The sequence below is a fragment of the Mixophyes fleayi genome, chromosome 3, assembly GCF_038048845.1.
Source record: "Mixophyes fleayi isolate aMixFle1 chromosome 3, aMixFle1.hap1, whole genome shotgun sequence".
NCBI classification, from domain to species: domain Eukaryota; kingdom Metazoa; phylum Chordata; class Amphibia; order Anura; family Limnodynastidae; genus Mixophyes; species Mixophyes fleayi.
Window position 1 is genome coordinate 184,703,763 of NC_134404.1, and position 19,006 is coordinate 184,722,768.

Genomic DNA, 19,006 nt, shown 5'->3' on the forward strand with positions numbered 1-19,006 from the left:
TTCATTGGCATTGACAGATACATATAGAAAAGGCACCTAAATGCATTTCAGATCCAATTTTGGCAATAACTAAATGTATAGAGCAACCAGAGCATTCTCCAAGTATATTATTACTTAAATGATGTTACTTGTTTAATATATATTAACTTCAATTTTAATGACTATAGCTGCATGCAAGATCGCATTCAACAAGGTGTGCAATTTGGAAGATATAATTGCGGGGAGATATTTAATCTTTCCAAGCTCCACTGCCACATCTCTGACCACAACATAACTTGAAAAAAGCACATATTGTAGTAAACTGTGTAACTTGTGTTTTCAAAATTTGTTTGAAATGCATACTAGTAATGAGCAGTAAGTACATCCTACAAAACTTCAAAAATGAATTACACAACTCTGCAAAATTAGACACAAAAGAGCATTTCATAGATGGATTCAACTATTTAATTGTCCAGGTGACTTAAGTTCCGTTTGAACTGTTGTCGGTTAAACATTGTTAATGTCAACTAATAGCAGAGCATAAAATGGTTTAAATAAAAAAAAAAGTCCATTAAGTTCACAAGCGGAGTAAATGTTTACAACTGCTGGTATCTGTTAGCTTTATTTCCGGATAGTAATTTTGTGGGTGATACCTTCATGAACATAATGGAGTAGATTCAATTCCCCGAACAATGCGGCCCACGGACTATTACCATTACTACGGTAATAGCTGTGCACCATTACCGTTACTATGGTAAATTCTAAGCTGACTTTTGCTTGCAGCTCTGTGGGTCGCATTGAAATTACTGTAGTAACGGTGATAGTGGGCAGCTATTACTGTAGTATTGGTAATACTCCGCGGGCCGTGTAGTTCTAAAGAACAACGCGGGAAATTTAATCTACCCTAATATATTTGAGTTGGAGGTTAGTATTTCAAGTACAAATCTCACTCATGTTCTGCTAATTCTTGTTGTAAACAGAATATTGTAAACAAAAACTCAACAAACATTGGATAGTTTCACCTATATTAGATATTGAGTAAAAGTTGCTACACATGCTTTGGTGCCATTTTCTGACTTGACTCTTTTAGCAAAATAAATCAATTTTTTTTTCCTTTTTATATAATTTGAACCCTGGCTGCATAAAGGAAAACAAAATTGAAAAAACATTTTAGCACAATTTATAGTACATACTATCACTGACTCTCCAAGTATGTTTGTATTTGGCCAGAATACAACAGGAAGCTTCCAGCAGATCTCCTTGTTAAACCCAGGCTCAAGTGCTGGCAGAGCAAAAAGAGTGGAAGGGACCCTTGAGAGTTCTGAAGAACAATCTGTCTTCTTGTTCCTTGGATTTAGGCCCCGCCTACCAAAAGTCAGGCTGTAAAGTGACCTTAGAAAATCCAGTCCTAGTGTGCCAGTCTCTTTCACTTAAGCACATCATGTCCTTCAATCAGTGGGTTGAGGAACGATACTTATGTGGAGGAAGTTGTCTGGGTAGCTGAGATGTTCACTTAGCCATTGCAATGGTGTCTCCAACAAAGGTTCTATGCCGTGGATCATCACCTGATACTTCTTCTCTCCATCTAGAACAAAAATACATCACACTGTGCTCAAAAGAGTGATAAAAGTGTCAACATGACTGATAAACTGTAGATATCATTTTAATGTAGATTAACATATTAAACACAATCATTTCAATAAATTAATTTATTTTGATATAATTCAGCAGCACTACCCAACTGTGAAATAAAATATAGGCATACCAAGCCAATTCCATCCACAACACTGCATAAATTCCGAAGAATTTTATTCTTCCAACCTGCACCACCATCCTCAAAAGTCACACCACACTCTTAAACATAAAACTTTCTTTTATAAGCTCCAAGTGATCAGTTAACATAGCTCATGATTGTTTACACAAATTACAGTACCCTATATGACACTTATTCTTCTTCCAATAATGAGATAGTTTTTAAGTATATTTTGATTAAATACAGATTGGGAAATTGATCTGTAAATAAAATGTAATACCTGGCCTAAACACTAATACCAGCTCATGTGATTATGCAATTTTAATAACCAAACAACATTTACGCTGGGAACACACTTCAGGCTTATCACCCGATTACTGTGCCAATCACACAATAAACGACCGTTAGGTCCGATATCACATTAGTGTGTATGCTCCAACGATCATGTTTAATCGTTCCAAAGCACATCGATTGATTTGATTTTATAAACAGACTAAAAATCTTCAAAAACGATGGAACAATGTCGGGCAAATTCTGTAGTATGTATGCACTCATGATCAGCAGTGTAGACAGATCTCCATAGAATTTACAGTGTCACGATCTTTTCAGGCGATGGTTATAACAGATGAAGAGCACAGATCTGAAGGTAAATCGTGTGAAACATGTATAGTGTGTACACATGAATCGGCATTCTGATTGGGACTTTCTGTCAATGGTAAAATTGTTAACGATATCACATCAGGAAAAATTTTCGGCAGCGTGTACTAGCTTTAAGCTTGCATTCCCTCAACCTATTCCGCGTTTGATGATGACCTTTGAACGTGTGGCAATACACTACAAAAATCTTACAATATCACTTATGAAACATAACAAAATTTAGCACAAACAATTTTAGTTCATCCACAGTATAACTATAGTTTAAATTTTTCAAAGGCTAGTACACGGAGATGTACTTGCTAGTTATCATGGTCAGAGAATTAGTAAAGGTAAAATATAGTAGCAGTGCAACCAACAGAGTAACGAATGCAAATCTATCCTATCCAAACTGATTTTGGCTGAGTTTTGCATTAGTGAAATTAATTTATAAAATAATTACAATATAATTTTCTTATTATTTTTGCTGACTCTCGGAATGAGTAATTATGGGTTTGCGAGTCATCTATGATAATGTACTCATACACTACATATTCATTCTCAATTATTCATCCGTAGGTCTCCAGAAATCCATCCAGCACTAGAGGAGAGGAGACATTCTAAACTGTTTGGTTAAAAGGCCTTCAAATTGAAGCTGAGTCACTCTGTCTGCCCAAACTACATGGAATGCCTCTCTGAAGGAGACATCTCACACACAGTATAAACTAACTTCATAAATCACATTCATTATTGGGAAAAGTTACTTTTGCTGTAGCTTTGGTGCAATTAAACATTCATACTAAAATCCTTAATGGACAGATACCAGCATTTGGCTCCCCAAAAATATATAATGCACATTCCACGGAGCAGACAGATTGTGCACCACAGCTAGGAATCTGTCTGAGTGACTTAAAATGCATTATCTTTACAAATCGGTTGTGGTTTGTAACCAGCATTATTGGAGTAGATCTACTTTATTTTTACCGCTCTGCTGGGACAAAAGCAAATAACTCAGAGGAAACAGTGGGTTTTAAAGTAACTAAACACATTCTGAACTCAGAAAATATATCTTCTCAGCACTGAAAACTAATAGGGTTAAATTCTTAATTACACGTTTCATTTAACAAATAAAAAAAGTTCACAGTAGTTGCTGTAAATGTATTTTTTTCTTGTTTTAATATTTTGCACTTTTTATAATAAAAAAAAAAGTCCTTCTAGTACCTGGCTGAGCCTTTTAATACATCTTATACTGTTCAATGGTAATACCTTTTCTGTGAGTCCTTGGTTACTAGTCAAACACACAAATGGTGATTATTCCTGTATAAGGTAGTCAGCTAGAAGTAATTACATATACCTCTGTCTAGCTATTTTATATATCTATATATCATCTCTCTGTCTGTGTGTATGTTAGGGAATTTAGACTGTAAGCTCCAATGGGGCAGGGACTGATGTGAAGGAGTTCTCTGTATAGCGCTGCGGAATCAGTGGCGCTATATATAAATGAATAGATGATGATGACATAGGCAGGTCTGTGAGATGCTATTTCCTTCAGGACAATAATAATGTGACTGTTTGTTTCTATTGCTAAATATGGCAAGTGACAATACCAATAAAACAATCTGTATAAAAATGGCATAAGGGCAGTTAGTAAAGGGCCTGTTTATGATGGAACTAGTGACCAGAGGCGGATCTAGATTTTTTTTCTACCCCGGGCGATAAAGGGGGGGTGATTTAAGCCCCGCCCCCTTTCTAACTTCTAATGCTGCCGGCGGCTGCACAGTATGTGCAGGTCCGTTTGGCAGTGATAATGTGCTGTGATTGTGTTTAAAACACAATCAGAGCAGCCGGGCAGCATATTATCACTGCCAAACGGACCTGCACAGTGTGCAGCCGCCGGCAGCAAGCTCCTGCTAGGGGGGGGCGATCGCCCCGATAGCCCCCCCCCTGGATCCGCCACTGCTAGTGACACATTTTTAATCCAGGCATACTCAGCTTTAGGGGCAGATGAAGAACGCTGGGCTTGCATATCACCAACTCCTCCTGAGGATAGTGCAGCTTCCTTTCTAATATAAAAAGCTTAAAAACAAATGTGCAGATTAAATCATTGTGGAAAAGTGTTGCTTGCATTTGAAAAGATGTCCACTACCTGAAATGACTCTTTTGGTGAGCAGTGCTTGTGACCTTGTTTACCCACAAAACACATACACCAACAAAGTAATGATAAGAACGGATTGGTGAGCAAAGACCTCCAAACACACCAAAATCGGCAAGACAGGAATACTAGATTAAAATCCTAAATAATCCCATGCTTATATAAGATCCATGATAAGGGTTATTACAATCACTTGGTGATTTCACCACTCACCAGCTTTTGCCTATCTTAAACTATATATAAATTTTATTCACTAGTGGTTAACAGTTAGATAAAAGAGAGATAGCTAAAACAAAGAAAACCTTGCATTGTGTCCTAGCTTTAATAGTGTGATAGAAGACCGCTACTGAACATGTCTCAAAACTTACCGGTAGTATGCGCACAATGTATTTACATAAGCGCTCTCATAAAAGCCTACTGTACTTTGGCAAATACATACAACATTATATAACACTTTGTGGATTAACAGTGTTGATGTGTGTTTGATAGGCTCCAAAAGGTGTGTGAGGTGCTACAAGTAGTGTTGCCTTGCGTAAAAAGTCCACCCTACATTCACAGTCCCCACTGTGGTTGCAGTGTGAGACTTTACCAAAAGGTACAATGCACACTAATTTTCAGAACATTAGAGAACATTACAAGCACCCTGACAGTGGAGCACCTCAGACACCTTATCGGCATCCATGTGTACAAGGCCTTATGGGTCCACTTACTGCGTGCGCCACATTGATATACTCCACTCTAATAATCTCCCAGTCAGACGGATCCTTCAGCCCTCTGGGATGTTTATAGAAATACGAACTGTAAAGAGGCTAGGAATAAGCCTTACGACTGTAGCTTTATTTAATGCTAGTCTATATAAATGTAGGAATAAGAGCATGGCTAATATATGGCTTAGAAGATATAGCACTCACATTCTAACTAGTGGTTGCATAGAACTGTTAAAACGTGACACAGTGACACCAATGGCAACTGAAGGTCAATATTGTTGTCAGAACTTATGGGGACCGCCTGTTGACACTAATATTGTACAACGAAAAATATTTCAGAGTAATATTACCATTGAAGCTATTAATGTATGTGTCACCTTGGCTAACAGTAAACAATATAATAGATACAGTTGTTTGCAAGATACATTTTTTTCCATTTACATAATTGGGTGAAGCTAATATAACCAAATAAATATCAAGCAAACAATGAAGGAACTATTCTATACTTTCTCTAATTCTGAGTCATCCATATCGTATGGCATAAAATTCAGTTTGAAGCATGGGAGGGGTAATTAAATGTCACAAAGACACATGGGTTGGTTCTGGGAACTAAGAAGTTTAAGTGAAATAGGACTGCGGGGGTGTATGAAAAGAATAAAAATAAAAAAACCGCAATATTAAGTACAAGAGATATGGAAGGAAACACAAACCGTTTTGATTATTAACTATATACATTTAAAAATTAAGGATTTTTTTTTAACCTAACAGTACACTGGGAAAAGTAACATGCAAATATGAAAGTATTAAACCAGTTTGGTCAATGTATTAATGAAACCCTCTTTAACCTCTGTATCTTATTAAGTGAATCTATTTCACTGGACTTATGCAAAGACAAAGTGCAGGCTCCACTCTGCACTATACATATAGGGACCCATTAAGAGCTAGGAACTAAGCAAAAATAAAAATAAAAGGAGTTTTGGCAAAATCGGGTTGCCCATCAGGGTTGCCCATCAGGGTTGCCCATCAGGGTTGCCCATCAGGGTGGGGGGTGGGGGGTGGGGGGTGGGAAATTTTAACATTTGCGGCAGATTTAAGAGTTGAGAAAGGGCATGTCTCAGCTGAACTCTAAATTGCTGAGTAAAAATAAATATGATGCAGCCAATGCGGTGCATATCAAACAATGATTTAAAATACAACTTATTCTTAAGCAGAAATACTTAGAGACTGAGGCAAGAGCACAGCACATTGTAACAGTAAAAATGTAAATACAATTGCAAAGTGCTGCCAGACTTTCCCATTGTGGCCCAGGACAACCATCTACAGAGCTGCAGGTAAAAATCTATTTAGTGTAAGGATCATTATACCCTTATTGTGGTGTGGATAATCACTGCAACTCCTACCAAATACAGTTTTTAAATACTATAGTACCAAAATAGCACTAGGATGGATGTGGAATATAAATAAATTAGGACATATACCCAAAGGATAACACTTCATATTTTTGTAGCATTTTGTTAATATGATACATTTTAGAATATCCTTATTATAAATAGGAGGAAAAAAATAAAAATCAGAGTTTTGGAAAATCTTACTCCACTGTTGAGAATATCTTCCATGGTCTGTATATCGATAGCACAATGATTAGGCTTGAAAGAGGTTTGTCTACTCAAAAGTAGACTCTTTTACCCTTGGCAACCACTACAAGATACTAACCATTACCATTCAATGTATCATAGCATGTATGTATGTATGTATAGGATGATAGGAACAGAGGTCAGACAGGGGCTTAAATGCATCTGTGCACAAGCTTCGAAATAAACCTGGCCCTCGTGTTAGTGCCCTGTGTTTATGTATGTCATGGGTAGGACTTAAGTATATTTTTTGCAAATGATAAGAGTGTTATTTACATGGGATTATTACATTACAGATTTTAAACATGCAATGTATAACTTTTGTAAAATAAATCAGGTTTATTTTATGGAATATTGTACCCCATGCTTATATGGATATTAGAAGTCACTGGAGAGTTCTTGTATAAAAGCACTCAGCCTACATACGCACAATTAGTATATTTTTATCTTAACAAAAATTGTGTCATAATTGTATTATTTTGCAGAATCTAAACAAACTTGAGCCTTTCTGTGTATAATGTTATATTGACAAGTGTGTGGCCATTTGCAGGATTTACCTAACTAATCTATAAAGGGTAATATATACTGAAGACCTAGATGCACATCATTAATGACGTTAAGGTCTACATTTTTGGATAGATCAGGAATCGTACACGTTTACAGTACAATAATTTATAATGAAGATAAATTTCACATTTATAATGGGTCACAACAATGAGATTCCCCAGAGTTTTATAAACATACATACACAATTTGGCTGAAAGGGTACGGCCAAAACACAATTACATTAATTCTTCTACAGCAGGTCAAAAAGAAGATACCTGGTCCTTTCTCTTCTGCATGTTAGGGTTTCACTAATGTAACCTGTTCTGTTCCACCATTTAATCATTGCCTTGTTTGTGCACATACCTTATGAAAGACAAATGCCTGGATTACAATACTGTCATGGTGTATATATTACTCAAGCTTTCCTACTGTTTGGGATGGGGGAGAAGGACATTCCCAGAGCACAACAAATTTAATAGAGACCAGAAGATACCTTTTAGGTATCTTAAGACAAATGAAAGCAAAAAATGTACATAAAAGGAAAGCAAAGAAAAAAAAAAAGCCAAAACCTCCAAAAACTTAATACACAAAGACAGACAAAAAAATAACCAAAAACCCAAAATATATCTACGATATCTGCTGCAATGTCATATTAATAAATGTTAACTACAGTTAAAAATGCGGCTATCCCACAAAAACTGCTTTTTTTTGTGGGATTTTTATGAAAAAAACCGATTGTTAAATCGGCCCCTTAATCTGCTACTTTTCATCCTGGCTGTTCTCTGGCATAGCATTAGTAGAAACCATACATTTATAGAAATGTGATGGTAGGATTGTATTTTACTTGGAAAAAATGAAACACAATTGCCTAACTTAAATAACTTTGGTAAAGTATAAAATAAAATCATATTCATTACTGTTGTATTAGCCGATGTTAACCCTTGGTAAATTACATTTTATTCATTTGTATCTTACATGGTTAAAACTTTGAATTACAAAGCCTCCCGTAACATAAACTACCCTGAAGACATCTGTCATAATTGCATAGTGATTAAGACATATAAATAACTTTCTGTTTTCATCTTTTATGCATTAACAAACATGTTTAAGTGCGCAAAGATCTGTTGATATCCGAGAATTCCTAATAGTTTAATCCCATGACTAGTCAAATGGCTGATAAAGAAAGCTTTTCCCATGCTTAGCCATCAGGAAATTCCACTCTGTAGGATGACAGAGTTCTCCCAGATTTTTAGTGATGGGCAAATGACTCAACCACGTCACCCTTCTGAGACTGCTACATGAATCACAGATGAGAATCATACGCGTTTCACACAATTATCTGTTTATACTTCATTCTAGCATTACTAGTCAGAATGCTGACAATTGCTGAGAGGGTGCAATGGGACAGAAGAGGGGGCAATGAGGATGGCAATGAGAAAAGAGAGGGGGCAATGAGGATGGCAATGAGAAAAGAGAGGGGGCAATGAGGATGGCAATGAGAAAAGAGAGGGGGCAATGAGGATGGCAATGAGAAAAGAGAGGTGGCAATGAGGATGGCAATGGGAAAAGAGAGGTGGCAATGGGGACGGGAGAGGGGGCAATGGGACGGGAGAGGGGGCAATGGGACGGGAGAGGGGGCAATGGGACGGGAGAGGGGGCAGTTTAAAGTATTTCTCCCACAGGGCAGCATGTAGGGTGAGACGCACAGTGATGTGTGCTGCATTACAAAATAAAATGGAGTCTAGACACTCTCTTCCATTGGAGGGTCACACCCCCTTCGTAGTTAAGATACTTGAAAACTCCCCTATAGAAGTTTTGTGTTTGCCCATGGGTTAGGTGCAATTGTCACTGTCATTTTGCTGCTGTTAATAAAGCACAAGGTATGTCACTGGTGATAAAACTTACATGTTTCAGGATTCAGAACAACAACTGGGCATATATCAGTCTGAAAATGACTTAATGGTAATCTACAAATGGTACTAGAAAATATTTACATGTATGTAATAAATTATTGCAAATGTCAGCACACCAAAAAATAAGGTTGAACTCGTTACTTTTTTATCTTCAGTACTTCCATCCAGGACAGCCATTCATGTTCTAATTATCTGTGTTTTATTAGCAATATATGACATAAAACTGAAAGTGTCAGCCATTTCTCTTGGCTTCTGATCTTAACAAAATTAACTTGCTAGTTATATCTTGTTTACATATTGAAACTGCTTATATAAGTGATGTCCCACTCCAGAAACACTAAGCAATGCTATTAAAATGATTATCTTAATTACACACCAATCCAATATTGTAAATTCTATCCCAAAAGACATAAACAAAGTGTATTTTTAGACAAAGAGTGGCACAGCTTCCTATTGCAAGTTGAGCATTTATAAAAAGATACTTCAAAACCTGGACACTCATATTTCACTTCAGATCCACTTATGCTTCCATACAAAACAATAACTGTACATCACAGGATTGATAACTGCACAGAGCGCAATCTATGACTTCAGCTGTCTCAGCTATTGTGGGTTTTTTTGAGAACTTTCATGGAGATGTGTGTGTTTTCGTATTACAAAATGTTTTACAGAAAGTAAACATGTAATGATTTACAGGAAATCGGATGTTTATGAGTTCACTATCAAACACATCTTGCTGGAAATTTGATCATATCTGTATGTTCACTCAAACTCATTGTACCACAAAAGATTTTCGCTGTTATATACGTCAGCTTATAAGGCAAATTGTGCAAAGTGCACAATTATAATTATCATTTGAACTATGCACTGAAATAAAATGTAGAGGCACCATTTGAAAACAGTTTACAATTTAAAAAAAAAGGGTATTAGAGGAATAAATACCTTAGGTGAAAGAAGGGTAAATTAAAAAAGTATCTAAAAAAGGGTTTGCTCGGTGCTTTGTGCGACTTTTGCTAGTGTTAAAAAAAATAGGGATACTCAATTTGTGCTAAAGGATGTCTCATAGCCATAGGAAAAAAACGTTTTACCACAGGAAAATACTGTCAGCTCTACACTGAGCACTGCTTCGTAACATAGTTCAGCACAAAACTAAGATAAAAACACTTAAAAACACATTTTTTCATTTTCTGAGATTACAATCAGATGGCAGGTTTTATATTCCTTTACCTCATCAAAGTGAATTTAGCAACCACAATAGTTGCTGTTTGTGATGCAGAAAAACCTATACATTATGTCTGCAGACCACATGTACATATTCTAAAGTTACACATAGGGAAACGCATTCAACGAGTTCTACTTTTTAAGTGTCAATTTGCAATTTATTCATATTATATTTGGAACAATCCTATAGGGAACAAGTTAAAACAGATCTGTCACCAGATCCTATTAAGTTTTCATTCTTTACTACATAGTTCTGGTGTGAGCATAGTGCACTTTGACAAATCAACACTGTATTGCTTATTCCTGGGCAAGCTTCCTGTATACCTCACAGCTTTTCTGCTGTGTGGGCTGGAGGAAGTCAGTCTGGGATAGAGCATAGCGCATAAACAGTGCTCTGTACTAGAAGCTCTCTCATGGGTGAATCCCTTTATTATATACTATAGAGTAAGCAGTACAACATCACAGGACATGGTGACAGGCCCACTTAAAGAAGCTTATTGTTTTAAAAATGGTTTTAGCCTTTAATGACCAGTGGATCTTTCTGGCTCATAGATGACGTTCACTTTTGTATTCTACCCATGTAAATGTATTAATAATTTATATTGCTGGGTTTTCCAAGATAGATATACATCTATATTCCAATATGCTGATATTTTATTTTAAGAGCAACTAACACGGGAAGAATCTGGCAGATAATCTGATAAAATGAGTGAAACTAATGCAACATAAAAAATTGTCAATCAGAAATGAATGATCCAGAGCATAGATAAAATAAATAAATGATTGGTCCCCATAGACTCACCCTAGCAATTAGTTACTTTTCTCAAATCTGTGTCAAACTCAGTTTTGAGTCTCTACAAGTTTCAGCAGGGGTTTCTCATTCTAAGAGTTGTCCTATCTGACATTGGAACCCACAAATGAAACATTTGTAGACTCCTTTGTACACTCCATACCCTCCAACTAATAGATGTGCGGTGGATTTTTCACCCTAGTGCAGAAGACTATACTTTTTTTTTTTATTTCCCAATACAATTCCTAAATCACAACACTACATTTTTGTCCCCAGTACATAGCCACCCTTAGAAAAGTGTATCCCTGGATCATTTAACCAGGCATTTGAAAGAATAGTCGATTGTTTGACCATGGTTGCAGGGCACAATCGCTTCAAACAATTGCATACTTTGTGGACTAAAATGCTTTTGAAGTCACCTCTAATTTCACAAACTGGGAGGTGTTGAAGCATGCCCTGCTAAACAGATCTAGAATCTAAAAAGTTACAATCTAGAAAATACAAGACCTTCCACATGAAATATCCATTCTTGAAAACAAACAATAATATGTTTACATATTTCACATAAAAGTGATTTGAATTAAAATATTTTCTTTCCCACTAGTGAAACTATTTATTTTTGTTAGACAGATATTTTGAGTTAATAAAATTAGCAAATTAATAGCTAAGGCAACAAAAGAAGCTAGCGGCTACATATAGCTGTCACATTATACACAGTTTCTCTATGAAGAAAATAAATACACATGATATCGCTGCCAATTATCATTTATTTTATTCTGCCTTATATAACACTACTCCCCCACATGATCAGCCTCAAATTAACTTTCCGCAATCACAGACAATTCAGTTTAATAAGCAATTCCATTTCTCAAGACTTCCACCAAGGGTAGTATTTAGACTTGTTTCTCCTTTTACCCAACATGAATTTTACAATGTAGGTAGAGAAAACAAAAAGACAGTTGTTATCAGCACTTATCCTCAACACTGCAACGCTGGGATGCAGGATTAAATGTTTTGATCAAAATACGGACCAATAACTCATATTTTTATTTTGCTAAATACTCACAGATATGCTGTATTAAGGATGTGCGCTGACAACTATCTTTTCGTTATATATACATACAGGGCATTTATACTGCCATACAGCTGGAACCATATATGATATGGGATTAAGCGCAGGCTTATTTCTTCTCTACTTATTAAAATGCCTCAGGGCAAAGCCTGTTTGGCTTTGTTATAGAATTTAGAGTCCTTCTAAGAAAACATTAGCAATGTCTCTCTAGCATCAATACATAAAAAATAACCATATCTAGGCTAGTGTTCTTGAGGCTCACATTGCCGTCATCTCCAAGTCTTGAATTTGGATCTCAAGTTGTACTTTACGTTAAACTAGAGACATTATGACGCAACTAACAAGCTCCCTCCCTCCATCAGAACTTCCCCTAATCTGTCCAGCTTCAAACGGGCCCTAAAAACCCACCTTTTTCTTAAAGCCTTTCTGTCTCCCACTTAACTTCCTACCTTATCTTCTGCCTCTGTCCCCCTACTCTCCCTCTCTCCCCTGCGTCTCTCTGTCTGTCCACCCCTCCCCTTAGATTGTACGCTCCTCTGAGCAGGGCCATCTCTCCTCCTGTTTCCACCACTTCTAACTCTGCTCTCCAGCTACTTAGCCCTCCTCCTCAAAGGTCCTCCACCCCACGTCCACTTTCGCTCCCTCCTCCCCTCTGGGGGTCTCCCTGTCTTCTGCGCCCCCCTTCTTGGGCCCCGTCATTTTCGGATCCTCCCTCCCCCTTCCCCGCCCTCTCTAGCTGTGCATTGAGCGTACTGAGTTGCTGTGTTTACTGTACTGTGCTGTCTCCCATTGTATTGTGATTTTGTTTGTCTCTGTACGGCGCTGCGGATGCCTTGTAGCGCCTTATAAATAAATATGAATAATATTAATAACTATTGAGGGTATACATTATATCCACACACATAATATACCCATGATGCTCCAGGGTGCAAAAAATGCATTAGAAACAAGACTTAAGGATGACCACTCTCGGGCATGCATGGCCCTTTACAAATTTGGACCAGTGGTACGCTTTCTCAACACACAGGGATGGGCCCTGTACTATATATTTGTGCATGATCTCCCAGTCTTTACAATTTCACTCCCAATTTTGATTAAGCTTGCCCTAGGCTTTAGTCAAGCCTCAAATCTCCAAATTAATTTCTTGAGATCTGAAGCTTTACAAATCTCTCATATACAACTGATAACCTTGGCCAAACATTTCCTTTCAAGTGGTAACAATCATAAATAGCCTATGTTTAAAACTCAAGGTTCCACAGAAGCCTGATTTTCATTACCCACTTAACTTCATGCTTTTCCTTAAAACACTACACTTGCATTTAAAAAGATGGGACCTTTCACACTTCTCTTGAAAAGGTAGGGTCAGTGTTCTAAAAATTAATGTGTTGCATAGATCCTTATATGTTCAACAACCAATAGCAATACAAATCTCATCCAAGTACTTTCAAGAAATTCAGAAATTATTCACCAGATGTATTTGGACAGGTAAATAACCTGGTCTCAGCTAACCTCCTAACACACAAGGTGGACTTGGCGTTCTACTATGCAGTAACAATTCCTAAAAAAAAACAGTACTGGAATAGCAATAGCAACATTCCTAGGATCCATAAAAAAAAGACAGACAATAATTCCCACCCGCTTCTGAAACTAGAGACTTAGTTTTGGCATTACAGCTCTTCAGGACCTCACCCATCTACTCTATACCTACCCCTTGCATTCCAATTAATGACTCGTCACATTTTATCCAGAGTCAATGCCAATGTCAATATAAAAGATTCTGGGAGAGATGGAACCTAGTGGAATTTAACATGCTCAATATAGCGAAGTTGAGTGGTAAAAAATATCTACATAGCTTCAGCAGTTCCTCTGTGTTGGATCAGATGTCCATCTCAAGCACTTCCTAAACAAACTCTTAGTTAATTAGAACATTAATTGATCCCCTATCACACTTAGGTTTTATTGCTTTATGACAAACCAAAAGCTCATATAATCTCCTAGATATACTTGTCTAAATCAATGAAAGCAAATGTGTCACTCCCGAGACACTGTAGCACTGTTCACCCTCTTAGGAAATGGTCCTACTGTATTCAAGAAGTGAGGTTCACAGAGCATCACCACAAACTACACAACAGGTATCATGGATGTTTTCACATAGATGGGAAAATGGTACTCCTTCACCAACAATTACTCTTTCCATGCTATCCTACCAGTCTTACATTTTTCCAACATCTATTCTAACATTAGTCAACACTTGCAGTTTTCTTCTATGCCTTCTGGGATATTACCCATAAGCCTTTTAACACCAGTGGTACATCTACTTTTGTTGTTACTATGAAGTTTTGCATTATACTTGTCATGGGGTGAGTCACAAAATTTTCTGCAAGCCCCCCCAATTCCTCTATAGGCAAAATGATAAAATATTTATTTTTTTTTTAAAAAAAAAAACCTCCTTATTGACTAATATGAATGCCCTTATTATTATTATAAAGAGTATATTATTCCCTATATATTGTAAAACCAGATGAAATCTATAACCTACAAAATCCATGCCAAAAACCCATATTCTCTCACTGAATAAAAGTACCAAAGTATCATAGAGATAATTGTACTGTATCTTCAAAGCCTGTTATACAAGCACATACATGATTTATGACAAGTGAAAGGAATTAACAGCGTAGTGCTATCAATGTTGTAAAAGTTCACTCTGGCAGCAGAGTCTGTGGGAGACCTGCAGGGTGAATACACTGGATGAATGCCCAGCAGTTAGGTTATTGTGTACTTTAACAATGTGTTACACCTAATAATGTTTTTTTTCTTTTTTTTGGCAGAGACCTGCAAAAAATATTCAACAATGCATTACCTTGTTCTTCTTTAGCAGTTCAGCCTATAATTTTGCTATTATTACAAAACAATACACAAATTGTCAGGTTATAATCAAGATGAATACAAGTTATAATCAAAGACATAATAACGTATAGAATCTCAGTTGTAAACCCATTTAGTGAATTCAGAATTAACAGGTAGTCAAACATAAATACAGATAGTTAGTGATTATTTTTTAAAGTCCTTGATAAAGTGGCTCCAGCAAATATTCATACTTCACGTCAACTTTGACGTCAACCGTGGCACACTAAAGTAACATGAAACCTTCAAAAACGTTCCTGTGAGGCAGAACGTCACTGGCGTAAGTGTCTAACCCAGTGGATTCCAAACTTTTTCAGTTCAAGGCACTCTTAGGGTCTCCAAAATGTTTTTAAGGCACTACTAAGTCAAAATAATTACCAAGTAGTCCCCTGTCTTGCTTACCACTGGCCCTGGCCGAGGCACCCCTGTGAGATCTCTAAGGCACCCCAGGGAGCCTAGGCGCACAGTTTGGGAACCACTGCTTTAACCTCTAATGATTTCCTCACATACACTTCTATCTACCACACTGAAAAACAAACATACTACCAATCTCTCATCTATGCTCAGGCTTGGAATTCCAAACGCCTGTTTAACACATTTAAATCTCTTCTCAACCCTCCCACCCCAAACCCTCTGACTACTATCAGTGCCTAGGATCTTGCTTCCTATTTCAAGGACAAGATTGATAAGATCAGACTTGAAATGGTATCATCTTCCTTGACAAGTAATCAGCTCAATTCCTTCCCAGCACACTTTGCCACCCTCTCTTCATTTGATCTCATAAATGAACATGAAGTATCTACTCTCTTCTTATCTTCCTACTCCACCCTCCTGTCATCTTGATCCTATTCCCTAACAAATCTGTAGATCCTGTCTCCTGTGCTCATTCCACCTGTAACTAAAATCTGTAATCTCGCTACTGGTATCTTCCAATCATTATACAAGCACGCAGTGATTACTCGTATTCTGAAAAAACAAAATTCTGACCCAAACTCTCTCTCTCAAATTACCGTCCCATCTCTCAGATCCCATACCCCACCAAGCTTTTAGAGAAACTTGCCTACACTCGCCTCGCACGCTTCATTTCCGCAAACAACCAATTGGATCCTTTTCAGTCAGGCTTTTGTTCTCAATACTCCACAGGGACTGCACTGACTATGGTTGTCAATGATCTGATCACTGCTAAAAACAAAGGCAATTACTCTTCTAATTCTCCTGGATCACTCTGCTGCATTCGACAGTGTTGACCACTCTCTTCTCATGCAAATGCCACAATCTCTAGGTCTTCAAGACACTGTCCACTCATGGTTTTCATCCTACCTTTCTAATCACTCTTTCAGTGTTAAAGGAAGGAGGTGGATCCAGAGAAAGTCAGTAGGAGTCCCAGAAGGTTGAGTATTAGGTACGTCCTCGGCTGTTCTCCATCTATACCACTTCTCTTGGAAAACTAATAAGCTCCTTTGGCTTTCAGTATCATCTCTATGCAGATGATGCCCAAATTTAACTGTTCTGTCCTGATATCTTGCCGTCTGTGTTGCCCCACGTTACTGACTGTCTTTCTGCCATTTCATCTTGGATGTCCTCTCACCAACTCAAGCTCAATCTTTCAAAAACAGAGTTAATAATATTCCCATCCACTAACAAGAGCATACCTGACATTTCTATTTCTGTTGAAAACATGACCATAAATCCCACCCCACAAGCTCAATGCTTAGGTGTAATCCTCGACTCACACCTATCCTTTGTTCCCCACATTGACTCTATATCTAAATCATGTTACATACATCTAAAAAACATTTCCAGAATACGCACATATATTACACATCCTGCAAAAACTTTAATTCATGCCCTCATCATCTCCTGCATTGACTATTGCAATTTCCTCCTTATTCATCTTCCCCTAAAGAGACTCAAACCACTACGATCTATTTTGCATGCAGCGTCCAGACAGATTTTCCTTACAAATTGTTCTTCCTCTGCTGAGTCACTCTGTAAAAAAACACGCAACCAATGTAGAGACTGACAGACTTTAATATAAAATACTTCTACCAACATACAAGGCAATCAACAAAACAGCACCAAGATACATCTCCTCACTCATCTCAAAATATCTCCCAATACCTCCTCCCATTGCCGTTTACAGGACTTTTATTGAGCTGCACCCACTCTGTGGAATTCCCTCTCTCGCACAATAAGACTTTCATCTAGTCTACAAGCTTTCAAGCGTTCTCTGAAAACCTGCCTCTTCAGGGAAGCTTATAATATTCCTCAAACACCCTCTTGACCTCAGTTACCTTGTTACCACCCTCTACACAATTCATACAAAACAACCACCCTCTGACCCAGATCAACAGACCAACATTGCGGTGTAACTGAATCACATAGCATACAAATCACTTTTTACCTTTGCAATTTGGCCGACCAATATGCAGTATTTAAATTTAACCTCATGTATCCGACTCCCATTGACCTATAGATTGTAAGCATGCGAGCAGTGACATCTTTGTCTGTTTTACCCAGTATTGTTTATTACTGTGTTTGTCTCCAATTGTAAAGCGCTATGGAATTTGCTGGCGCCATATAAATAAATGTTAATTATTATGACGTCCTTTAACACCATTGTGATCGGCTGTATTTATTTTTTTGTGACCAGACTATAAACACGCACCTCTACTCGAGTGCTGGAAATGTCAGCCAACAATCCTGTTGCTTTATGCTTGTACACACCATTGCGTTTTATGGTTCCTAAAAAATATATACATTAAAAAAGCATTTGATGCAAGGGGCAGAACAGATTAAAACAGCATCATCATCATTTATTTATATAGTGTCAGCAAATTCCGTATCGCTTTACAATTGGGAACAAACATTAATAAAACAATACTGGGTAATACATACAGCCAGAGAGGTAAGAGGGCCCTGCTCGCAAGCTTCCAAACTATGGGACATTGAGAGTTTGATACACAAAGGTAAATGCTACATCATATTGCATATTGGTCCAGCTAGAATGTAAAAAGTATTGAGAGGGCTGTATGATCAGTCACACAGCAATGTTGGTCAGAGGGTTGTCTTGTGTTAGCTGTGCAAGGGTGGTAATAGAGAAACCTAGGGAGATTAAGATGGTGGTTGAGGAATATTATAAGCTTGTCTGAAGAGCTGAGTTTTCAGAGAACGTTTGAAGGATTGAAGACTAGAGGAATGTCTTATTGTGCGAGAGAGGGAATTCCTCAAACCGGGTGCAACCCAAAAAAAGTCTTGTAACCGGGATTGGGAGGATGTGATGACAGCAGCCTACAATATTTCTTTAATGCACTACAAGAGTACAGTACTTCAATGCTTACATGAGGAAAAGCTCTATTAAAAGAATGTATTTTAAATACACTGTGTTTTGTAAGTATTAACTAGCATTAGTGTGAACGAGGACCTATCTTGTGCATTTTGCTTTGACACAGTGTTGAAATACACTTCATACTATACAGTTAGCTTGTGGAAGAGCACCTAATACTTTTTATTGCTGCTTTTTATTATTATTATTATTATTATTATTAATAATTTATTTATAAGGCTGCGCAGATTCCATAGCGGGGGATACAGTAGCAAGTAACAAATAGATGAGATAATACATATAAGTAGCACAGATGAGTGTGAGTAATGGGGACTCATACAGAGTGCAGCAAAAGACGTGACAGGATGAACAAGGGATTC

At 37.4% G+C, this 19,006-nt stretch overlaps 1 protein-coding gene across 4 annotated transcripts in view; it reads right to left on the minus strand.

Annotated features, from left to right (window-relative positions):
- Positions 1 to 201: 201 nt before the first annotated feature.
- ATG5 (autophagy related 5) overlaps positions 202 to 19,006 on the minus strand; it is a 170,048-nt gene continuing 151,243 nt past the window's right edge. For all 4 annotated transcript variants that reach the window (XM_075202855.1, XM_075202857.1, XM_075202858.1 and 1 more), the window contains one exon: positions 202 to 1,564. In XM_075202855.1, coding sequence (XP_075058956.1) covers positions 1,428 to 1,564 — 137 coding nt within the window. In that variant the 3' untranslated portion in view covers positions 202 to 1,427. The remainder of the gene's footprint in view (positions 1,565 to 19,006) is intronic.